Below are 22952 nucleotides of genomic sequence, written 5' to 3'. Positions count from 1 at the left end.
GGTCCCCGAGTGATTTTTGCTGGCCCCCGAGTGGTTTTTGATGGCCCCCCGAGCGCTGTTTGCCGGTCCCTGCCGGGAACCCCTCCGTCCCCCCCCCCGTCTCAGGGGCAGATCCTGAGCTGGGACCTCGCCCCCACCACCCAGAGCCAGGGCCGGACCCTCTCCCCGGCGAAGGCCGCGCGGGAGAAGAGGAAGAGGAGCCCCCCGCCCGCCCCCTCCTCGCCGTCCAAGAAGGCCACGGTGCCCGCGGGGTAGTCCAGGTGGACGCTGACCCTGCGGGGCACCCGCCGCAGGGGCAGGGGGGTCACCTTTCGGGGGGTCAGCGCCCTCAGCTGCCCCCCCCAGCGCTCCAGGCCCCAAATCCCGCCCTGGGGGCCCAAGGGCAGCCGGCCCTTCCTGGCCACCGAGTCCCGGGCCACCCCCACGGCCCAGTCGCCGCCGTCCCCCACGTCCACGGCCCAGCAGTGGCGGCCGGAGGCGAAGCCGGGCCGGCCCAGCACGAAGGGCCAGTAGTCGAAGCGTTCCGGGCTGTCCGGAAGGTTCCGGGCGGGTTCGGGCCCGCGACGGACGCTCTTCCCGTCCTCCGACAGCACCAGCTCGGGGTGGGCCGTGGCGGGGTCCAGGGTCACGGGGGCTGGAGGGGGAAAGGGGGGTTAAAAGATGGGATGAGAAACCCTCGGGGCAGGAGGGATCGGTTTGGGATCGCCAGGAGTGGGAACAATCCCAAAAGGAAGAGTTGGAATGATGGGAAGCACCCCAAAAATAGGGAAACTCCAAAACGAAGCATCTGCACCCCAAAACGAAGCACTGACAGAATGGAATCCTTCTTAAAATAGGGAAACCCCAAAATGAAGCATCTGCACCCCAAAATGAAGCACTGACAGGATGGAATCCTCCCTAAAATAGGGAAACCCCAAAACGAAGCATCTGCACCCCAAAAATAGGGAAACCCCAAAACAAAGCACTGGATTGAAGGAATCCTGCCCAAAAACAGGGAAACCCCAAAACGAAGCATCTGCACCCCAAAATGAAGCACTGGCAGAATGGAATCCTCCCTAAAATAGGGAAACCCCAAAACGAAGCATCTGCACCCCAAAAATAGGGAAACCCCAAAACGAAGCATTGGCACGATGGAAACCATCCCAAAAATAGAGAAACCCCAAAATGAAGCATCTAAACCCCAAAACGAAGCGTTGGAACGATGGGAAGCACCTCAAAAATAGGGAAACCCCAAAACGAAGCATCTGAACCCCAAAATGAAGCACTGGCATGGTGGAAACCTCCCCAAAAACTCTTATTTTCCCTCCCCAATTACCTTGGAGCTTCCTCAGGGTCTCCTTGAGGGCGTTGCTCCTCCAGGAGAAGTGACAGATCCGCTCCTCCGACCCCGCAGCCGCGTCCGGGGGCAGCTGGAAAGTCACCTTCCCGCCCCTGGGGAAGAAATAAAACCACCAAAAACCCCTCAGGAACCACCAAAACCCCTTCAGGAAACATCAGGAACCCTCAGGAACCTCCAAAAACCCCTCAGGAACCTCCAAAAACCCCTCAGGAACCTCCAAAAACCCCTCAGGAACCTCCAAAAACCCCTCAGGAACCACCAAAAATTATTCGGGAACCACCAAAAACCCCTCAGGAACCACCAAAAACCCCTCAGGAATCACCAAAACCCCTTCAGGAAACATCAGGAACCCTCAGGAACCACCAAAAACCCCTCAGGAACCTCCAAAAACCCCTCAGGAACCTCCAAAAACCCCTCAGGAACCACAAAAAATTATTCAGGAACCACCAAAAACCCCTTAGGAGCCACCAAAAATCCCTCAGGAGCCACCAAAAATTATTCAGGAACCTCCAAAAACCCCTCAGGAACCACCAAAAACCCCTCAGGAACCACCAAAAACCCCTCAGGAACCACCAAAAACCCCTCAGGAACCACCAAAAACCCCTCAGGAATCACCAAAAATTATTCAGGAACCACCAAAAACCCCTCAGGAATCACCAAAAATTATTCAGGAACCACCAAAAATTATTCAGGAACCACCAAAAATTATTCAGGAACCATCAAAAACACCCTCAGGAACCACCAAAAACCCCTCAGGAACCACCAAAAATTATTCAGAAACCTCCAAAAATTATTCAGGAACCACCAAAACCCCTCAGGAACCACCAAAAATCTCTCAGGAACCACCAAAACCCCTCAGAATTCCTTCATTTCCCCCGGAGCGGCTCCAGGGAATTTTCCCTCCTCCGTTTTCTCCCGGAATAAAAAACTCCTGGAAAGGTTTTTTTCCTCCCGGGGAAGGTTCCACGGACCTGCTGACGGAGCTTTTCGAGTCCTGGGGGAGGAAAAAAGGAGGAAAAGCGGCTCAGGGGGGGCCATTCCCGAAAATCCCGGCGCTCCCACAGCCATTTAATTCCCTTTTTTCCCACCGTTTTTCCAGGCTCAAATTCCCTCTCCTCGTCCTTCCACCTCCCGGATTTTTTCACCCCTCCCTCTGATTTTTCCCCTGGAAAAACCTCCAAAAAAAGGGATGAATTCCCGATTTTTTTTCCCCTGGAAAAAAAGCTCCCAAAAAAAGGGATGAATTCCCGATTTTTTCCCCTGGAAAAAAACTCCAAAAAAAAATGGATGAATTCCCGATTTTTTCACCCCTCCCTCTGATTTTTTTCCCTGGAAAAAAGCTCCAAAAAAAAAGGATGAATTCCCGATTTTTTCACCCCTCCCTCTGATTTTTTTCCCTGGAAAAAAGCTCCAAAAAAAAAGGATGAATTCCCGATTTTTTCACCCCTCCCTCTGATTTTTTCCCCTGGAAAAAAGCTCACAAAAAAATGGATGAATTCCCGATTTTTCCCCTGAAAAAAACCTCCAATAAAAGGAATGAATTCCCGATTTTTTCACCCCTCCCTCTGATTTTTCCCCTGGAAAAAGTTCCCAAAAAAGGGAATTAATTCCCTCACCGGCTCCTGCTTTTCCTCCTCCTCTTCCCGCCGCCGGGCCGGGAATTCCAGCCGGGAAATCTCCGGGATTTGGGGGGAATTTCTCTCCTGGTGCTTCTCCAGCTCATTTTTCAGGTCCTGCAGCTTTTGGAGGGGGGGGGGGGGGAGAAGATCCCAAAAATCCCCTTTTAAATTCCCAAGGAAGGAGGGATCGGGTGGGAAAAACCCTCGGGAATCTGCGGGAAGGCTTTTCCCGAGGGGAAAATCCCGATTTTTCTGGGATTCTTTGGGAAATCGGGGCGGGGGAAAATCCGACCCGGCGGGGCTGGGAGGGGAGGGGCTGTTCCAGCCGGAATTGGGGCAGAATTTGGGGGGATTTGGGCAGAATTCGGCCAAAACTGGGTAGAATTCGGCTGAATTTAGGGAGAATTTGGCTGAATTTGGGCAGAATTTGGACGAATTTAGGGAGAATTTGGCTGAATTTGGGTAGAATTGGGCTGAATTTTTCCATAATTTGGCCAAATTTGAACAGAATTTGGCTGAATTTTCCCATAATTTTGTCAAATTCAGGCAGAATTTGGTTGAATTTTCCCATCATTTGGCCGAATTCGGGCAGGATTTTGCCGAATTGGGGCAGGAAGCCCCAACATTCCCGCTTTTCCCAGCCCGGCCGTGGAAGAAAGGGCTGGAAAAGGACCCGAGGGAACCTCCCCGGGGTCGGGGGGGTCCCCCGATGTCCCCAAAAAGGGGGTGACACCCACCAGCTCCTCCAGTTTTCCTGCTCGGACTCTTCCTCTCTCCCTTGGAATTCCTTCCCCAATCCCTTCCCGATCCTTCCCTTCCTGCTCCTTCCCAGCCCGGGTGGAGCCTTCTGGCGGCTCCTGGTTCCTCCTCCTCGATATTCCCGGTTTTTTTATCATCCCGGGAGCTCCTGCCCTCGGGGGGAGCGGCGGCTCCGTCTGTGCTCCCGAGGGAAACCAGCCCTTCCCGAAAAAAACCCCACCCTAAATTTATAAATAAATGTATAAATAAAATTACCCGGATAAATGGATTTCGCTTAAAATGAACTCTTTATGTTTATTTTTTTTAAAATATATATAAACTATATATATATTATATATATATACATATATATACATATAAACTCAATTTATAAATTAAAAAAAAATTATAAATAAAATTATACGGATAAATGGATCTAATTTAAAAAGAACTCATATTTATTTTTAATATATATAATATATATATATAATATATAATATATAATATATAATTAATATATAATATATATATAAACTAAATTTATAAATAAAATTATATGGATAAACGGATTTCATTTAAAATGAACTCATATTTATTTTTAAAATATATATAAACTCTCTCTATGTAATATATATAAACTGAATTTATAAATAAAATTATGTGGATAAATGTTTTTCATTTAAAATGAACTCGTGTTTATTTTTAAAACATATATAAACTATATATATATAAAGATAATAAATAATAGATACAAACTAAATTTATAAATAAAATTACACGGATAAACGGATTTCATTTAAAAACGAACTCGTCGCATTTATTTTTTTTAAAAAATACCCGTTTCTTTTTCAAACGCACATTGATTTTTGAAGGTTTTTGAATGTACATTCCCTTCTCCCGGGATGCAAATTCCCGGCTCCCGCAGACGTTTTCCCACCGGGAAGAGCCCCGGGAACGCCCCAAAAAAAGAGCCTCGGGCTCGGCTCCTTCGTCTGGGAATCGAGGGAAGGGAAAGGAGCCCGGAAAACCTGGAAAACCTGGAAAAACCAGCCTGGAAACCCAACCCAGCCGGGCCGGGAACATCCCGCTGGGCATTTTCCCGGGAAAAAAAAAAAAAGGGCCCGGCCCGGAGGGTTCCGGGGGGGGGAGTCGGGAAACCGGGAATTCCGGCTCCTGGGGAAGGGGGGGGGTCCCTGGGAGGGGGTTTGGGAATCTGGGAGGGGCCGGGGGGGGACCGGGATGGGCGGGGGGCTCATCCCGGGGCTGTGGGACCCCTGGGATGGGCAGGGGGCTCATCTTGGCTTTTTTGGGACCCCTGGGATGGGCAGGGGGCTCATCTTGGCTTTTTTGGGACCCCTGGGGTGGGCAGGGGGCTCATCTTGGCTTTTTTGGGACCCCTGGGGTGGGCAGGGGGCTCATCCCGGGTCTGTGGGACCCCTGGGATGGGCAGGGGGCTCATCCCGGATCTTTTGGGACCCCTGGGATGGGCAGGGGGCTCATCCCGGGTCTGTGGGACCTCGAGGATGGGCAGGGGCTCATCCCAACTTTTTTTGGCCCCCTGGGATGGGCGGGGGGCTCATCCCGGATCTTTTGGGACCCCGAGGATGGGCAGGGGGCTCATCCCAACTTTTTTTGGCCCCCTGGGATGGGTGGGGGGCTCATCCCGGCTCTGTTATTCCCTGGGATGGGCAGGGGGCTCATCCCGGCTTTTTTGGGACCCCTGGGATGGGCGGGGGGCTCATCCCGGCTCTGTTATTCCCTGGGATGGGTAGGGGGCTCATCCCGGGTCTGTGGGACCCCGAGGATGGGCAGGGGCTCATCCCAACTTTTTTTGGCCCCCTGGGATGGGCGGGGGGCTCATCCCGGATCTTTTGGGACCCCTGGGGTGGGCAGGGGGCTCATCCGGCTCTGTGGGACCCCTGGGGTGGGGAAGGGGCTCATCCCGGGCCTGTAATTCCCTGGAATGGGCAGGGGGCTCATCCCGTACCTGTTATTCCTGGTGGGATGGGGAGGGGGTTCATCCCGGGTCTGTGAGACCCCTAGGATGGGCAGGGGCTCATCCCGGCTTTTTTGGGACCCCTGGGGTGGGCGGGGGGCTCATCCCGGATCTTTTGGGACCCCTGGGATGGGCACGGGGCTCATCCCAACTTTTTTGGGAGTCCTGGGATGGGCAGGGGGCTCATCCCGTGTCTGGTATTCCCGGTGGGAAATGTGGGGCTGGAAAAATGAAAAAATAAAGGCAAACGTGGGGGTGGAAAAGTGAAATAAAGGGAATATTCGGGGGTGAGAAGGGAGGCGGGGAGGTTGGGCTCGGTGATCTCAGGGGTCTTTTCCAACCTGGATGATTTTGGGAAAAGAAGAGAGGAGGGAAGGAGACCCAAAAAAAAGAAGAGAGGAGGGAAGGAGACCCAAAAAAGCACCGCTGTTTCTGCCCGGTTTCGAACCGGGGACCTTTCGCGTGTGAGGCGAACGTGATAACCACTACACTACAGAAACGCCGTGCCGCGCTCCGCGCCCCGCCGCGCTACGGCCGCGCTCTGCGCACCGCGGAGGGGCCCCCTCCGCCCTCCCTCTCCCCCCGCGGCCGCGCCGGGCGGAGGAATTCGGGGAAAAACTTAAAAAAAAAAGAGAGATATTTCGGGGTAAAGCACCGCGGGCCGGCCCGGGGCGGGGCTCGAACCCTCAGCCATGGGCGTGGGGGTCGGGGGCGCTGCCCGGTGAGCCACGCCCGGGGGGGGCGGGGTTTAGAGGAGACCACGCCTCCCCCCCGCTCGGGCCGCGCCCCTCAGCGGCAGCGCGGCCTCCTCCGGTCCTCCGAGACCAACGAGTCGCGCGGACAGATCGCGCCCCTCCCGTTGCTCGGCAACGCGCGCCAGTTCCGGTCAGGTGGCGGAAGGCGGAAGTGCCGCGGCGCTTCCCGGAGGTGGCGGAGCTGCCGCCGCTTCGGGACCGAGCGGGGCCCGAACCGGGGCCGGGGGGACACGGCGGGGGCACCGCGGGGGCTCCGCGGCTCCTCCGGCACCGCCCGCGGCCCACACGGCGCGGGGGACGCCCGGCGGGGGCGGCGCGGGCAGCTCTGAGGGCGGTGAGGCCTAAACAGGGGCCCGACCCGGGGGGGTGGGAGGGGCCCAGGGAGGGTTTGAGGGGCCCGGGAGGGTCGCTGGGACCCCCGGGGGGTCAGAGAGGAGCCCCGGGTGGTCGTAGGAGCCCCCGAAGGGTCAGTGAGGAGCCCCGGGGAGGGTCGGTGAGAAGTCCCGGGGTGGTCGCAGAAGCCCCCGGGGGGGGTCGGTGGGACCCCTGGAGGGTCAGCGAGGAGCCCCCAGGGACCGGTGGGACCCCCGAAGGGTCATTAAGGAACCCTCGGGGGGGTCAGCGAGGACCCCCGGGTGGTCGCAGGAGCCCCGTGAGGGTCTCGGGACCCCCGAAGGGTCGTTAAGTAGCCCCAGGAAGGGTCACCGAGAAACCCCCGGCCGTGTCCAGGGACCCCCGAGGGGTCGGTGAGGAGCCTCGGGGGGGTCGGTGGGACCCCCCGGAGGGTCATTAAGGAACCCCCGGGGGGTCAGTGAGGACCCCCGAGGGGTCGGTGAGGAGCCCCGGGGGGGTCATTGGGACCCCCGGAGGGTCATTAAGGAACTCCCGGAGGGGTCAGTGAGGAGCCCCGGGGGATCGGTGGGAGCCCCGGGGGGGTCCCGCAGCCCCCGCAGGAGGAGGAGGAGGTAGAGGAAGGGTCCCCCCGCCATGGCGGCCCCCCCGGCTCTGGGCGGCCCCGCGGCCCCTCGGCCCGACCCGGTGGAGACGCTGCAGGAGGAGGCGATTTGCGCCATCTGCCTCGACTATTTCTCGGAGCCCGTTTCCATCGGCTGCGGCCACAACTTCTGCCGAGCCTGCATCTCCCGCCTCTGGGCCCGGCCCGGGGCCGAAAACCCACCCCCGCGACCCCCGGCGGGAGCCCCCGCGGCCGCCCCCGAGGAGGAGGAGGAGGAGGAAGAGCTGGAGGAGGAGGAGGAGGACGAGCTGGACGTGGAGCAGGACGACGAGGAGGAGGAGGAAGGCGGCGGCGTGGAGGAGGAGGAGGACGACGAGATGTGGGAGGAAGAGGAGGAGGAGGAGGAGGACGCGGAGCTCTGGGAAGACCCCGAGGAGGAGGAGGAAGAGGAGGAGGAGGACGAGGAGGAGGAAGCGGCCGCCTGGAGCGAGAGGGGGGCGCGGGGCGGGGGGCTCTACTTCGGCGACGAGGACTACGAGGACGTGATGGAGGAGGACGTGGAGGAGGAGGAGGAAGAAGAGGAGGAGGAGGAGGAGGAGGAAGAGGAGGAGCAGCAGCAGCGGGGCGAGGGGCGGCCCCCGCGGCGAGCGCCGGGCGCTTTCACTTGCCCGCAGTGCCGGCAGAGCTTCGGGCAGCGCAGCTTCCGCCCCAACCGGCAGCTCGCCAACATGGTCACCATCATCCGCCAGCTCCACCCGCGCCCCCAGCGCGCCCCCGCGCCCGCCCCCGCCCCGGGGGCCGCCCCCGCCGTGCCCCCCGAGCTGTGCCTGAAGCACCAGGAGCCGCTGAAGCTGTTCTGCGAGGTGGACGAGGCGGCGATCTGCGTGGTGTGCCGGGAGGCCCGCGGGCACAAGCACCACAGCGTCGTGCCCCTCGACGAGGTGGTGCAGGACTGCAAGGTGGGGGGGCTCGGGGGGGTCTGGGGGGGTTTGAGGGGGTTTTTGGGGGGGTTTGGGGGGGTCACAGAGCCGGGTGGGGCATCGTGGGTGCCGTGGGTGGGTCGTGCCCCTCGAGGAGGTGGTGCAGGACTGCAAGGTGGGGGGGCTCGGGGGGTTTTTGGGGGGGTCTAGGGGGTGACAGAGCCGGGTGGGACACAGTGGGTGCCGTGGGTGGGTTTGGGGGGGGGCTCAGGGGTTTTTTGGGGGGGTCTGGGGGCTGACAGAGCCGGGTGGGTGCCGTGGGTGGGTCGAGGAGGTGGTGCAGGACTGGAAGGTGGGGGATCTGGGGGTGGGTTTTTTTTGGGAGGGGGGGGTTGGGGGAAGTTTGAGGGGCTCGAGAGGGGTCCTGGGGTGTTTTTTGGGGGGGTTGGTAGGTGACAGAGCCAGGGGGGGCACGGTGGGTGCCGTGGGTGGGTCGTGCCCCTCGATGAGGGGGGTTTGGGGAGTGGGTTTGGGATGAGTTTGGGGGCACTGAGGGGGGGTCTGGCTGCTCCCTGCCAGGGGAAGGGGCTTCAGGAGGGTCTGGGAGGGGGTTTTAGGGTCTTTGGGGGGCTCAGCTGAGCCGCTCCCCCCCTTTTTCCCCCCCCAGAACAAGCTCCAGAGCCACCTGGAGCCCCTGAGGAAGCAGCTGGAGACGGTGCTGAGGCAGAAATCCAGCGAGGAGGAGAAAATCTCCCTGCTCAAGGTCAGCTGGGGCCTTATCCCGGCATTCCCAGCCCTTATCCCGGCATTCCCAGCCCTTATCCCGGCATTCCCAGCCCAATCCCAGCATTCCCACCATTCCCAACCCCTGTAGCTCCCCCAGGATCAGATGCAGGTGGAGGTGCAGGAGCTGGAGGGGGATTTCAAGGCCCTGCTTTTCCCAGTGTTCCCAGTCCAATCCAGCATTCCCAGCCCTGGTTTTCCCAGCCCATTCCCATCATTCCCACCCCTGTAATTCCCCCAGGATCAGATGCAGGCTGAGGTGCAGGAGCTGGAGGGGGATTTCGAGGCCCTGTTTTTCCCATCATTCCCACCATTCCCAATCCCACACTCCCCCAGGATCAGATGCAGTTGGAGGTGCAGGAGCTGGAGGGGGATTTCCCAGCCCAATCCCACCATTCCCACCCCTGTAACCCCCCCAGGATCAGATGCAGGTGGAGGTGCAGGAGCTGGAGGGGGATTTCGAGGCCCTGCTTTTCCCATCATTCCCATCAATCCCACCATTCCCAACCCCTGTAATCCCCCCAGGATCAGATGCAGGTGGAGGTGCAGGAGCTGGAGGGGGATTTCGAGGCCCTGCTTTTCCCATCATTCCCATCATTCCCAATCCCACACTCCCCCAGGATCAGATGCAGGTGGAGGTGCAGGAGCTGGAGGGGGATTTCGAGGCCCTGCACCGGTTCCTGGCGGGGGAGCAGGTCCAGCTGCTGCGGCAGCTCCGGGAGCGCCACGAGGCCCTGCTGGGGCGGCAGCGCCGGAATTTGGGAATGCTGGAGGAGAGGACGGCGGCCCTCAGGAGGCTCATCGGGGAGGCCGAGGCTGCTGCCAGGCAGGACGGGCTCCAGCTGCTCAAGGTGGGGATGCTGGGAGCACTGGGAGCACTGGGAGTACTGGGATTGGGGGCTGGGAGCACTGGGAATGCTGGAGGAGAGGATGGTGGCTCTCAGGAGGTTCACTGGGGAGGCCGAGGCTGCTGCCAGGCAGGACGGGCTCCAGCTGCTCAAGGTGGGGATGCTGGGAGCACTGGGAGCACTGGGAATACTGGGATTGGGGGCTGGGAGCACTGGGAGCACTGGGAATGCTGGAGGAGAGGATGGTGGCTCTCAGGAGGTTCACTGGGGAGGCCGAGGCTGCTGCCAGGCAGGACGGGCTCCAGCTGCTCAAGGTGGGAGCACTGGGAGCACTGGGATTACTGGGATTGGGGGCTGGGAGCACTGGGAGCACTGGGAATGCTGGAGGAGAGGACGGCGGCCCTCAGGAGGCTCATCGGGGAGGCTGAGGCTGCTGCCAGGCAGGACGGGCTCCAGCTGCTCAAGGTGGGAGCACTGGGAGAACTGGGAGCACTGGGAGAACTGGGAGAAGTGGGAATACTGGGCTTGGGGGCTCGAGGGGGGCTGGGAGTACTGGGAGCACTGGGAATGCTGGAGGAGAGGATGGTGGCTCTGGGGAGGCTGAGGCTGCTGCCAGGCAGGACGGGCTCCAGCTGCTCAAGGTGGAGCACTGGGAATACTGGTAACACTGGGATTGGGGGCTCAAGGTGGACTGGGAGCACTGGGAATGCTGGGAATACTGGGAACACTAAGATTGGGGGCTCAAGGTGGGCTGGGAGAACTGGGAGCACTGGGACTGGGGGGACAGGACAGGCTCAAGGTGTACTGGGAGCACTGGGATTAGGGGTTCCAGCTGCTCAAGGTATACTGGGAGCACTGGGACTGGGGGCTCCAGCTGCTCAGGGTGTACTGGGAGCACTGGGATTTGGGGTTCCAGCTGCTCAAGGTGTACTGGGAGCACTGGGACTGGGGGCTCCAGCTGCTCAGGGTGTACTGGGAGCACTGGGAGCACTGGGATTGGGGGGATAGGACAGGCTCAAGGTATACTGGGAGCATTGGGAGCAGCTCCAATTCCTCCTGAACCTTTTCCTCTCTTTTCTCTCCCCATTCCCCACCCAGGACATCAAAAGCACCTTCATCAGGTCAGTCCTTCCCTTCCCACTGGAATCTCCTGGGATTTTGGGGATGAGGAGGGGAAAAACCCACTCTGGGGGGGCTTTTCCAGCCTGGAACTCCTGGAATTCCAAAGGGGAAATTCCACAGGTGGAATTTTGGGATGGTTGGGGAAGGTTGGGAAGGGGCCTGGGAGCCCCTCCAGGTCTTGTCATCTCCTCCCAAACAGCCAAATCCTAATTTTTCCCCCTTTTCCCTCCTTTTTCCCTCCTTTTTCCCTCCTTTTTCCCCCTTTTTCCCTACTTTTTCCTCCCTTTTCCCTCCTTTTCCCCCCTTTTTCCCTCCTTTTTCCCCCTTTTCCCCTACTTTTTCCTCCCTTTTCCCTCCTTTTCCCCCCTTTTTCCCTCCTTTTTCCCCCTTTTCCAGGTGTGAGACCATCGAATTCCAGGAGCCCGAGATGGTGCCCGTGGACGTGGGGAAGAAATTCCGGAATTGTTTCCTGCAGGACGTGGTGCTGAGGAAGATGGAAAAGGTCTTCAGCAAAGTGCCCCAAGGTGGGGAGATTGGGGTTAAAAGGGTGAAAATTTCGGGTTAAAGGGTGGAAATTTGGGTTAAAGGGGTGGAAATTGAGGGTTAAAGGGGTGGAAATTTGGGTTAAAAGGGGTGAAAATTTGGGGTTAAAAGGCTGGAAATGGGAGTCCAAGGGGGGTTAAAGGGCTCTGGTCTCTGCAGGTGACACTTTGAGCTCAGGGACCCCCCCCAGACTGGTTCCCAAGGGGGTTCCTGAGCCCCCCAACCTCCTTGTCTCCCCCAAACCGGTTCCCAACAGGGTCCCTGAGCCCCCAAACCCCTGTCCCCCCCAAACCAGCTCCCAGCGGGGTCCCTGAGTGACACTTTTGAGCTCAGGGACCCCCAAACCAGCTCCCAATGGGGTCCTTGGGTGACAATTTGAGCTCAGAGACCCCCCCAAACTGGTCCTTGAGCCCCCCAACCCCCCTGCCCCCCCCCAAACCGGTTCCCAAAGGGGTCCCTGGGTGACACTTTGAGCTCAGGGACCCCCAAACCAGCTCCCAACGGGCTCTCTGAGCCCCCCAACTCCTCCTGTCCCCCCAAACCAGCTCCCAACGGGCTCTCTGAGCCCCCCAACTCCTCCTGTCCCCCCAAACCAGCTCCCAACGGGGTCCTTGGGTGACACTTTTGAGCTCAGAAACCCCCAAACCAGTTCCAAACAGGGTCCCGGAGCCCCCCAACCCCCCTGCCCTCCCCCAAACCAGTTCCCACCAGGGTCCTTGGGTGACACTTCTGAGCTCAGAGACCCCCAAACCAGCTCCCAACGGGGTCCCTGAGCCCCCCAATGCCCCCTGTTCTCCCCCAAACCGGCTCCCAAGGGGGTCCCTGAGCCCCCCAACCTCCCTGTCCCCCCCAAACCGGTTCCCAACAGGGTCCTTGGGTGACACTTTTGAGCTCAGAGACCCCCAAACCGGTTCCCAACGGGGTCCCTGAGCCCCCCAACCTCCCAATCCCCCCCAAACCGGCTCCCAACGGGGTCTCTGGGTGACACTTTGGAGCTCAGGGACCCCCAAACCGGTTCCCAACGGGGTCCCTGAGTGACACTTTGGAGCTCAGGGACCCCCAAACCGGTTCCCAACGGGGTCCCTGAGTGACACTTTGGAGCTCAGGGACCCCCAAACCGGCTCCCAACGGGGTCCCTGAGCCCCCCAACCCCCTTTGTGCCCCCCCTTTTCCCCCCCAGCCGACGTGACCCTGGACCCCGCCACCGCCCACCCGCGGCTCAGCCTGTCCCTGGACCGGCGCAGCGTCCGGCTGAGCGAGCGGCGCCAGGACCCCCCCGGGGGCAACCCGGGGGCCCGAAACCCCCCCGGGGGGGCGCCGGGCCGGGGGGACGGCGGCGACCTGTGCGTGCTGGGGGCCCCCGGGTTCAGCGCCGGCCGCCACTACTGGGAGGTGGAGGTGGGCGGGCGCCGGGGCTGGGCCGTGGGGGCGGCCCGGGAGAGCGCCCGGCCCCGCCACAAAGGGGGGGCGGCCGGGGGACCCCCCAAGAGGGAGATCTGGGCCGTGGGCACCACGGGCAAGAAGTACCAGGCGCTGACGGCCACGGAGCAGACGGCGCTGGCGCCGGGGGAGCAGCCGCGGCGCTTCGGCGTCTACCTGGACTACGAGCGGGGCCAGCTGGGCTTCTACAACGCCGAGAGCATGAGCCACATCCACACCTTCCACATCTGCTGCAGGGACAGGGTCTTCCCCTTCTTCCGCATCCTGGCCAAGGGCACCCGCATCAAGATCTGCACCTGACGCCCGGGGGGGGTGGGATGGGGTGGGAGGGGAGGGGATGGGAGGGGAGGGGAGAGAAACCCCCCGAAAAAACAGCCCCTCCTGGGACATCCCCCTGTCCCTAAAAACATGACACCTCCTGTCCCTAAAAACATCCCCCTGTCCCTAAAAACATCCCACTTCTGGGACACCTCCTGTCCCTAAAAACATCCCCTTCCTGGGACACCCCCTGTCCCTAAAAACATCCCCTCCTGGGACATCCCCCTGTCCCTAAAAACATCCTCTACTGGGACATCCCCCCGTCCCTAAAAACATCCACTGAAAAAACATCCCCTCCTGGGACATCCCCTGTCCCTAAAAACATCCCCTTTTGGGACACCTCCTGTCCCTAAAAACATCCCCCCTGTCCCTAAAAACATCCCCTTTTGGGACACCTCCTGTCCCTAAAAACATCCCCTTTTGGGACACCTCCTGTCCCTAAAAACATCCCCCTGTCCCTAAAAACATCCCACTTCTGGGACACCTCCTGTCCCTAAAAACATCCCCTTCTGGGGCTGCACTTTGGTTTCTGGCACCTGCTTCGCTCCCGAGATCCCTCCTCCTCCTCCTCCTCCTCCTCCTCCTCCTCCTCCTCCTCTTCCTCGCTGGGCTCCTGGAGCTGCCCCTGGGACTGGGATTGGAAGGGGAATGGATCCACTTTGGGACTGATTTGGGGTTGGAATGGGAATGGATCGACTTTGGGAATGGGCTTGGATGGGAATGGGAATGGATCCACCTTGGGAATGGGCTTGGCTTGGAATTGGGATGGATCCACCTTGGGAATGGGCTTGGCTTGGAATGGGAAAGGAGCTGCCCCCTTGGACTGGGCTTGGCTTGGAATTGGGATGGATTTTAGGTTGGAATGGGAAAGGATCCACCCTGGGACTGATTTTGGGTTGGGATTGGGATGGATCCACCTTGAGACTGATTTTGGGTTGGGATTGGGATGGACCCACCTTGGGACTGATTTTGGGTTGGGATTGGGATGGATCCACCTTGGGATGGATTTTGGGTTGGGATTGGGATGGATCCACCCCACAGAGGTGGGTTTGGACTGGCCTGGGGTGGGGTTGGATCCCCCTCAGATCCCAGCCCAGTTCCCGGTGCTGGGAGCTTTTCCCTCCCCCTCCCAGTTCCCCCCCCTTCCCCACTTCTGGAATTTTGGGACCCCCGGGGGGGGGGGGGTCTTTGCGTTTGGGGCCAAATCCTCCCGGATTTGGAACCTCCTCCTTTCCCAAAATCCGCTCTTTCAGTGCCTGGATTTTTTGGGATTCCCCCCAGCCCCCCATTCCCAACATTCCCATTCTTCCCTCATTCTCCCCCTCCTCCCCCTCCCACCTTTCCCTGCCATTTTTTGGGGGAAAATCCCATTTTTCCCCCTCCCCTCTGGCACTTTATGGGTGGGGAGGAGCCTCTTTTTTCCCCCCTTTGGAGCTCCCCAAGTTTGGGATATTTATTTTCCCTCTTTTTTTTCCAGCCTCCTCCTCCCCTCCCCCCCCTTCCCGTGTGTTTTCCCGGTTTTTTGGTGGATTTGGGAATTCCCTGTTGGGTGTTTTCTTTCAGAGCTCGGTCGGGATATTTTTGGCAAAAAAAACCCCAAAAAAACCCAAAAAAAAATCGAGAATTTAAATGGAGATTTTAGTTTTATGAAAATGTCAATAATTAAAAATAATAAAAAAGGAGAAGTTGTAGCCGAGGCTCCTGGTCTGGGGGGGGGATCCCCGGGAGGGATTTGGGGTGAATTAGCCCCAAAAAAATTACCCCAAAAACGGGGTTGGGGTCCCCTGAGATCATAAAACCAGCTCCTTAATCCTTGTTAATTAATTCAATTAATCAATTATTTAATTAGGGCAGGCCCAGAGCTGCATATCCAGCTCCCAACTCCCCATTTCCAGGCAGGAAAAGGCCCCCAAAAAAGGCCCAAATTGGTAAAAACCCAGCACTTTAAGCCCAATTGGAGCTGCTGGGTGGGAAACTCCCAGTTAAACCTCTCATTTAATTAATTAACGGGTTTAATTAATTAAGGGATGTTCTGGAAATCTCCAGTAGACATTCATCACCCCCCCCCCCATCCTAAATTTATCCATTTTTAGGGTTTTTTGGGAGGGAACTGGGGGGTTTTTGAACCCTGAAGTTGAGGAACGTTCCCCCCAAATCCCACCCCGAGGACTCTGATGGGATTTTTTTCCCTTTTCCAGGGGTTTTGTCCCCAGAATTTCGTCCCCAGCCCCCCCTCAAAGTGCCAGGAGGGGGCTGCAGCTGCACCAAGCGCCTTTTATTGTGGTTTTTGGGGTGAATCCGGGCAGTTTTGGGGTCAGCGGGTGCCGATGGTCACCTGCCACACCCGCACCAGGTTGTCGGTGTAGCCGGCGAAGAGGGTCTGGGGGGGGGGGAAAAAGGGGGGTCAGGGGGACCCCAAAACGTGGGGAGGGGGATCCCCAAACCCCTGAGAGCCCTGGGAAGGTTTGGGAAGGTTTGGGAAGGGGCCCCAAACCCTCATTCCCCAGGTGGAGGGTCCCCAAATCCTTGTCCCCCTTATTAAAAGGTTCCCAGCACCCCCCTCTCCATATGGAGAGTCCCCAAACCCTTGTCCCCCAAATCCAAGGTCCCCAGCCCCTCACCCCCATATTTAGGGTTCCCCCACCCCTCACCCCCCACATTTAGGGTCCCCCACCCCATGTCCCCCATATTCAGGGTCTCCCACCCCTCACCCCCCATATTTAGGGTCCCCCACCCCATGTCCCCCATATTCAGGGTCTCCCACCCCTCACCCCCCATATTTAGGGTCCCCAACCCCATGTCCCCCATATTCAGGGTCTCCCACCCCTCACCCCCATATTTAGGGTCCCTCACCCCCTTATTTAGGGTCCCCAACCCCTCACCCCCATATTTAGGGTCCCCCATATTTAGGGTCCCCCACCCCTCGTCCCCCAAATCCAGTGTCCCCAACCCCTCACCCCCCATATTTAGGGTCCCCCACCCCACATTTAGGGTCCCCCACCCCACATTTAGGGTCCCTGTGTCCCACCTGCCCATCTGCAGACCAGGCCAGGGACGTGCACTGGGGCGGCTCCGCTTTGCTGCTGGTGCTGATCACCTCCTGCTTCAGCTCGTCCACGATGATCTTCCCCTCCAGGTCCTGCCCGGGGGGGTCACACGGCTCAGGGGGGCCCTGATCCCACCCCAATCCCACCCCAATCCCACCTGGATCCCCCCCAATCCCCCCAGAGCCGGGGCTGGCTCAGAAACAGCCTCTGGGGTTTCCTCACGGGCACGTCGGAGGCATCCGAGTGTTTCATCACAGAGACCCCGGCCCGGGGACCCTCCCAGGGATCCCAGAGATCCCAGGGGATCCAAGGGGGTCCCTCCCAGATATCCCAAAGCATCCCAGGGGATCCCAGAGTATCCCAGGGGATCCCAGGGGGTCCCTCCCAAATATTCCAGCAGTCCCAGCTATCCCAGGGTGTCCCTGGGAGCCCCTTCCAGCTGTGCCAGAGGGTCCCTGGGGGTCTCTCCTGAGGGTCCCAGGCTATCCCAGGAGTGCCTCCTGGTCCCTCCCAGATATTCCATGGTATCCCAGGCTATCACAGGGGTCCCTCCCAGCTATCCCAGTGTACCCCAGGGGTCCTTCCCATCCATCCCACCCATCCCTGGGTGTCCCTCCCCTCCCTCTCATCCCTCCCAGGGGTCCCTCCCAGCCATCCCACCTATCCCGGGTGTCCTTCCCATCCATCCCACCCATCCTGGATGTCCCTCCCATCCATCCCACCTATCCTAGACCCCTCTCCCATCCATCCCACCCATCCCAGGTGTCCCTCCCCTCCCTCCCATCCCTCCCAGGGGTCTCTCCCCCCATCCCAGGTATCCCAGGTGTCCCTCCCATCCCTCACATCCCTCCCAGTTTTCTCTCCCACCCATCCCACCTATCCCGGGTGTCCCTCCCAGTTATCCCAGTGTATCCCAGGGGTCTCTCCCCCCCATCCCATCCCTCCTAGGGGTCTCCCATCCATCCCACCTATCCCAGGGGTCTCTCCCATCCCTCCCATCCCTCCCAGTTTTCTCTCCCATCCCTCCCAGTTTTCTCTCCCCCCTCCCAGGGGTCTCTCCCATCCCTCCCAGGGGTCTCTCCCCCCTCCCAGGGGTCTCTCCCATCCCTCCCAGTTTTCTCTCCCCCCTCCCAGTTTTCTCTCCCCCCTCCCAGGCGTCTCTCCCATCCCTCCCAGGGGTCTCTTCCCCCTCCCAGGCGTCTCTCCCCCCTCCCAGGGGTCTCTCCCATCCCTCCCAGGCGTCTCTCCCCCCTCCCAGGGGTCTCTCCCCCCTCCCAGGGGTCTCTCCCATCCCTCCCAGGGGTCTCTCCCCCCTCCCAGGGGTCTCTGCCCCCTGCCCTGGCCCCGTACCCAGATCTTGATGCTGGGCCCGGTGGCGGCGCAGAGCCAGTAGCGGTTGGGGCTGAAGCAGAGGGCGTTGATCACGTCCCCCCCGTCCAGGGTGTACAGGTGCTTCCCCTCGTTCAGGTCCCACAGCATGGCCTGCCCGTCCTGGGGGCACAGGGGGGGCCACAACAGCTCCAGGGGGGTCTTCAAGAGCTCCAGGAGGGGCCCCAGAGCTCCAAGAGGGTCCCCAGAGCTCCAGGAGGGTCTCCAGGAGGATCCCCAGAGCTCCAAGAGGGACCCCAAGAGGGTCCCCAGAGCTCCAAGAGGGTCCCCAGAGCTCCAGGAGGGTCTTTTAAGAGGGTCCTGAGAGCTCTAGGGGGGTCTCTAAGAGGGTCCCCAGGGCTCTAGGAGGGTCCTCAGGGCTCCAGGAGGGTCTCTGAGAGGGTCCCCAGAGCTCCACGAGGGTCTCCAAGAGTTCCAGGGGGGTCCCCAAGAAGGTTTTTGGGGTGTCCCATCCTCTGGGATGAGGTTTGTGGGGTGTCCCACTCCTGGTTGAGTTTTTTTGGGTATTCCACTCCAGGATGGGGTTTTTGGGGTGTCCCTGACCCCGGGGTGAGTTTTTTGGGATATCCCATGCTAGGATGGGGTGTGTGGGGCATCCCTGACCCCGGGCTGAGTTTTGTGGGATGTCCCAATCCAAAATAGGGTTTGTGGGGTGTCCCCCTCCAGGATGGGGTTTGTGGGGTGTCCCTGACCCCGGGGTGAGTTTTTTGGGGTATCCCACACCAGGATGAGGTTTGTGGGGTGTCCCTGACCCCGGGGTGAGTTTTGTGGGGTGTCCCAATCCAAAATAAGGTTTGTGGGGTGTCCCACTCCAGGATGGGGTTTTTGGGGTACCCCATTCCAGCATGGGGTTTTTGGGGTGTCCCCCTCCAAGGTGGGGTTTTTTTGGGGCGTCCCCCTCCACTGTGGGGTCTGTGGGGCCGTACCTTGCCCCCGGAGGCGCAGAGGGAGCCGTCGGGGGACACGGTGACGGTGTTCAGGTACCCCGTGTGCCCGATGTGGTTGGTCTTCAGCTTGCAGTTGGCCAAGTTCCACACCTGGAAATGGGAACAGGGGTGGTCAAAGGCGGCTCCTCTGACCCCAAACCCCGGGATTTTCGGGGTGGGGTCCACCCCTGCCCCTCAGGGCTCACCTTGACCAGCTTGTCCCAGCCACAGGACACGATGATGGGGTTGCTGCTGTTGGGGGAGAAGCGGACGCAGGACACCCACTCCGAGTGGCTCTCGTCCTGCGCGGGGAGAAAGGGGGGCAATGGGGCTGGAGCCCCCCTGGAATGGCCCCAGGGCCTTGTCCCCCCCACCCCTGTGTCCCCCTGAACCCTCCCTGGGAGGGCTCAGCACCAAAAGGGTGTCAGGAAGGGGGGGGAGGCCTCGATTCCTGACAGAAAATGGTGGGATTGGGCCTGAAATCAATGGGGTTGGGTCTGAAATCAATGGGGTTGGGCCTGAAATCAATGGGGTTGGGTCTGAAATCAATGGGGTTGGGCCTGAAATCAGTGGGGTTGGGTCTGAAATCAAAGGGACTGGGTCTGAAATCAATGGGGTTGGGTCTGAAATCAATGGGGTTGGGCCTGAAATCAATGGGGTTGGGTCTGAAATCAATGGGGTTGGGCCTGAAATCACTGGGGTTGGGCCTGAAATCACTGGGGTTGGGCCTGAAATCAAAGGGGTTGGGCCTGAAATCAAAGGGACTGGGTCTGAAATCAATGGGGTTGGGCCTGAAATCAAAGGGGTTGGGCCTGAAATCAAAGGGACTGGGTCTGAAATCAATGGGGTTGGGCCTGAAATCACTGGGATTGGGCCTGAAATCAATGGGGTTGGGTCTGAAATCAATGGGATTGGACCCAAAATCAAAGGGACTGGACCCAAATCAACGGGACTGGATTCGAACCAGTGGGATTGGGCCCAAACCCAATGAGGTGGCCCCAAACCCAACGGGGTGACCCCAAACCCAACAGAGTTGACCCCAAACCCAATAGAGTTGACCCCAAACCCAAGAGAGTTGACCCCAAACCCAACAGAGGTGACCCCAAACCCAACAGGACTGACCCCAAACCCAACAGTTGACCCCAAACCCAACAGGGCTGACCCCAAACCCAATGGGGTGACCCCAAACCCAGCGGGGCCTGACCCCAAGCCCCCCAGGCCCCCCGACCCACCTGCACGGTGTACTTGCAGACCCCCAGGGTGTTCCAGAGCTTGATGGTCTTGTCCCGGGAGCCGGACACGATCTGCCGGTTGTCGGAGGAGAAGGCCACGCTCAGCACGTCCTTGGTGTGCCCCACGAAGCGCCGCGTCGTCGTCCCCCTGCAACGGGACCAGGGTCGGGAGCCAGCCAGGAGGGGTCAGAGCCCACTGGGAAGGGTCAGGAGCCATCCAGGAATGGCCAGATCCCACTGGGAAGGGTCAGGAGCCATCCAGGAATGGCCAGATCCCACTGGGAAGGGTCAGGAGCCATCCAGGAATGGCCAGATCCCACTGGGAAGGGTCAGGATCCCATCAGGAAGGGTCAGGATCCCACCAGGAAGGGTCAGGAGCCATCCAGGAATGGCCAGATCCCACTGGGAAGGGTCAGGATCCCATCAGGAAGGGTCAGGATCCCACCAGGAAGAGTCAGGAGCCATCCAGGAAAGGTCAGATCCCACTGGGAATGGTCAGGAGCCATCCAGGAAGGGCCAGATCCCAACAGGAAGGGTTGGGATCCCATCAGGAAGGGTCAGAAGCCATCCAGGAATGGGGGACATGGATCAGGATCCCACCAGGAATGGGGGATGCAGGTCAGGATCCCACCAGGAATGGTGAGAATCTCATTGGGAATGGTCAGGATCCCACCAGGAACGGGGGACACGGGTCAGAATCCCACTGGGAATGCTCAGAATCCTACTGGGAATGGTCAGGATCCCACTGGGAATGGTCAGGATCCATCCAGGAATTGTGAGGATCCCCCCAGGAATGGAAGAGGAAAAGGGTCAGGATCCCCCCAGGACACTGAGAGGAAATCCAGGACTTGGGGGGGGAAAAATCCAAGGATTTTAGAGAAAAATCCAGAAACTAGAAGGGGGAAATCCAGGGATTGGGATGGAAAAGAGGACCTGGAGTGGTCTGTGAGAGGGTTTGGGGGATTAGGATGAGTTTGGCTCCACAAATCCCGACCCTCTTCCAGCTGCACCCCCAACTCAGCCCCAAATCACCCCAAAACCAGCCTGACCCCCCCCCCCAGGCTGCTCCAGGTGTCCCCTCCCTCATCATTGCAGGAGCGTCCTCAGATCCCGCGGGATCGGGGCAATGTCGGGATAATCATCGGGAGGGGGGGAGAGGAGCAGCCAAACCCCCCCCAGCCACCACTGCACCCCAAAAACGGGGCAGTTCCCCAAATCCTGGGGCTCTCCTGACACCCCCAGGCCCCCCTGAGACCCCAAAACCCACATGGGGAGGGTCCCAGAGGCACAGGGTGTTACCCCTGACCCCCCCTGAGCCCCTCAGGCCCCCGTGAGCCCCCCAAAACCCACGTGGTGAGGTCCCAGAGGTGCAGGGTGTTACCCCTGACCCCCCCAGAGACCCCCAAAACCCACGTGGTGAGGTCCCAGAGGCGCAGGGTGTTACCCCTGACCCCCCCAGACCCCCCCTGAGCCCCCCAAACCCACATGGTGAGGTCCTGAGCCCCCCAGAACCCATGTGGTGAGGTCCCAGAGGCGCAGGGTGTTACCCCTGACTCCCTCTGATCCCCCCAAAACCCCCCTGAGCCCCCCAAACCCACGTGGTGAGGTCCCAGAGGTGCAGGGTGTTACCCCTGACCCCCCCCTGAGCCCCCCAAAACCCCCCTGAGCCCCCCAAAACCCCCCTGAGCCCCCCCAAACGCACGTGGTGAGGTCCCAGAGGCGCAGGGTGTTACCCCTGACCCCCTCAGGCCCCCCTGAGCCCCCCAAACCCACGTGGTGAGGTCCCAGAGGCGCAGGGTGCCGTCCCAGGAGCCGGACAGGGCGAACTGGCCGTCGGAGGAGATGACCACGTCGCTGACGAAGTGCGAGTGGCCGCGCAGGGCGCGCTGGGGGATCCCGTAGTTGGTCTCATCCCGGGTCAGCTTCCACATGATGATGGTCTTGTCTGGGGTTTGGGGGGGGACACACAGACAGGGGGTGAGTGTCAATGGGGGCCTCCAGACCCTGCCTGGATCCCCCAAAGGGCTTTTCCTTCCCATTCCCAAGGGGCTCCTCCAGACATCTCCCCCCACCCCCTTTCCCTCAGGGCCTTCTCCTGTCCAGAATCCCCTCAAGCTCCCTCAGTTCTCCCTTGGATGCCCCTTTAATTCCCTCTAATCTCCCCCCAGGCTCCCCCTAAAGGTGTCCCCCCCCCCCAGGTACCCCCTTATGTCCCCAACAGTCTCCCCCACCCCGGCTCAATGGGCTCTTCCAGACCTCCCCAATTCCTCCCACAGGTCCCCCCTCAGGACCCCCAAATTCCCACCAAATTCTCCCCTCTCAGACCACCCCAACCCCCTCTAATGGTTCCCCCAAATCCCCTCCAAAATGGTCCCCCCCAAGACCACCCCCAACCCCCTCTAATGGTCCCCCCAAGACCCCCAAATTCCCTCCAGATGCTCCCCTCCCAGACCACCCCCAACCCCAAACAGTCCCCCTCAGGACCCCCAAATTCCCTCCAGATGCTCCCCTCCCAGACCACCCCCAACCCCAAATAGTCCCCCCCAGGACCCCCAAATTCCCTCCAAATGCTCCCCCCAGACCACCCCTACCCCCCTCTAATGGTCCCCCCTCAACGCCCCCAATCACCCCCCAAATGGCTTTCCCCAGACCCCCTCTAATTCCCCCCGATGGTCCCCCCCAGCCCCTCCCCAGCCCCCCAAATCCCCCCTCATCCCCCCTCGCCGCCCGCACCGCGCGACGCCGACAGGATCATGTCCGGGAACTGCGGCGTGGTGGCGATCTGGGTCACCCAGCCGTTGTGGCCCTTCAAGGTGCCGCGCAGGGTCATCTGCTCCGTCATCTTGGCGGCGGGGACCCCCGGGGGGCGGCGGATTCGGGCGGATTCCGGGGGATTTCGGCGCGTCCGGGGCGCGGAGCCCTCGCAGCCCTCAGAGCGCCGCGGGCAGAGAGGGCGGGGCCGCTTCCGCCGGAAAGGGAAGT

The 22952-nt window shown here is 60.0% G+C and overlaps 4 protein-coding genes and 1 non-coding gene across 7 annotated transcripts; 2 read left to right on the top strand and 3 right to left on the bottom strand.

Moving 5' to 3' along the window:
- Positions 1-101: 101 nt before the first annotated feature.
- Positions 102-3854, bottom strand: LOC127465640 (butyrophilin subfamily 1 member A1-like). Its single transcript, XM_051776151.1, has 4 exons — positions 3696-3854; positions 2956-3078; positions 1316-1481; positions 102-634 (listed from the first exon to the last, which is right to left on the bottom strand). Exons 1-4 carry the CDS (start codon positions 3852-3854, stop codon positions 102-104), a joined length of 981 nt encoding a protein of 326 aa, XP_051632111.1.
- A 2265-nt stretch (positions 3855-6119) lies between these two features.
- TRNAV-CAC (transfer RNA valine (anticodon CAC)) lies at positions 6120-6192 on the bottom strand. The gene has a single exon. It is a non-coding gene; the product is annotated as a tRNA-Val (tRNA).
- Positions 6193-6599: 407 nt separating this feature from the next.
- TRIM41 (tripartite motif containing 41) lies at positions 6600-13390 on the top strand. 3 transcript variants are annotated; one of them, XM_051776152.1, is made up of 6 exons: positions 6600-8361; positions 8990-9085; positions 9726-9956; positions 11052-11074; positions 11472-11599; positions 12799-13390. In XM_051776152.1, the coding sequence occupies exons 1-6, from the start codon at positions 7435-7437 to the stop codon at positions 13356-13358; spliced, it is 1965 nt and encodes a 654-aa protein (XP_051632112.1). In that variant the 5' UTR covers positions 6600-7434; the 3' UTR covers positions 13359-13390. The 3 variants fall into 3 exon arrangements, with proteins under 3 accessions (XP_051632112.1, XP_051632113.1, XP_051632114.1); XM_051776153.1 differs by lacking the exon at positions 12799-13390 and adding an exon at positions 11677-11818 and having other exon boundaries at positions 11472-11613; XM_051776154.1 differs by lacking the exons at positions 11472-11599; positions 12799-13390 and adding an exon at positions 10268-10418.
- A 13-nt stretch (positions 13391-13403) lies between these two features.
- LOC127465639 (uncharacterized) lies at positions 13404-15324 on the top strand. Its single transcript, XM_051776150.1, has 6 exons — positions 13404-13516; positions 13657-13700; positions 13825-14019; positions 14098-14151; positions 14333-15080; positions 15272-15324. Coding segments are annotated over exons 1-6 (1095 nt in total). The 5' UTR covers positions 13404-13515.
- A 312-nt stretch (positions 15325-15636) lies between these two features.
- RACK1 (receptor for activated C kinase 1) lies at positions 15637-22944 on the bottom strand. Its single transcript, XM_051776157.1, has 8 exons — positions 22704-22944; positions 21744-21915; positions 19971-20118; positions 18945-19040; positions 18739-18849; positions 17774-17914; positions 16405-16515; positions 15637-15756 (listed from the first exon to the last, which is right to left on the bottom strand). The coding sequence occupies exons 1-8, from the start codon at positions 22810-22812 to the stop codon at positions 15691-15693; spliced, it is 954 nt and encodes a 317-aa protein (XP_051632117.1). The 5' UTR covers positions 22813-22944; the 3' UTR covers positions 15637-15690.
- Between the last annotated feature and the right edge of the window lie 8 nt (positions 22945-22952).

This window comes from Manacus candei, unplaced genomic scaffold (genome assembly GCF_025592945.1).
Source record: "Manacus candei isolate 608988 ecotype Guabito, Panama unplaced genomic scaffold, ASM2559294v1 h1tg000455l, whole genome shotgun sequence".
NCBI classification, from domain to species: domain Eukaryota; kingdom Metazoa; phylum Chordata; class Aves; order Passeriformes; family Pipridae; genus Manacus; species Manacus candei.
Note: the sequence above shows the minus strand (reverse complement) of the source record. Positions and strands in the feature narration are given on the sequence as shown.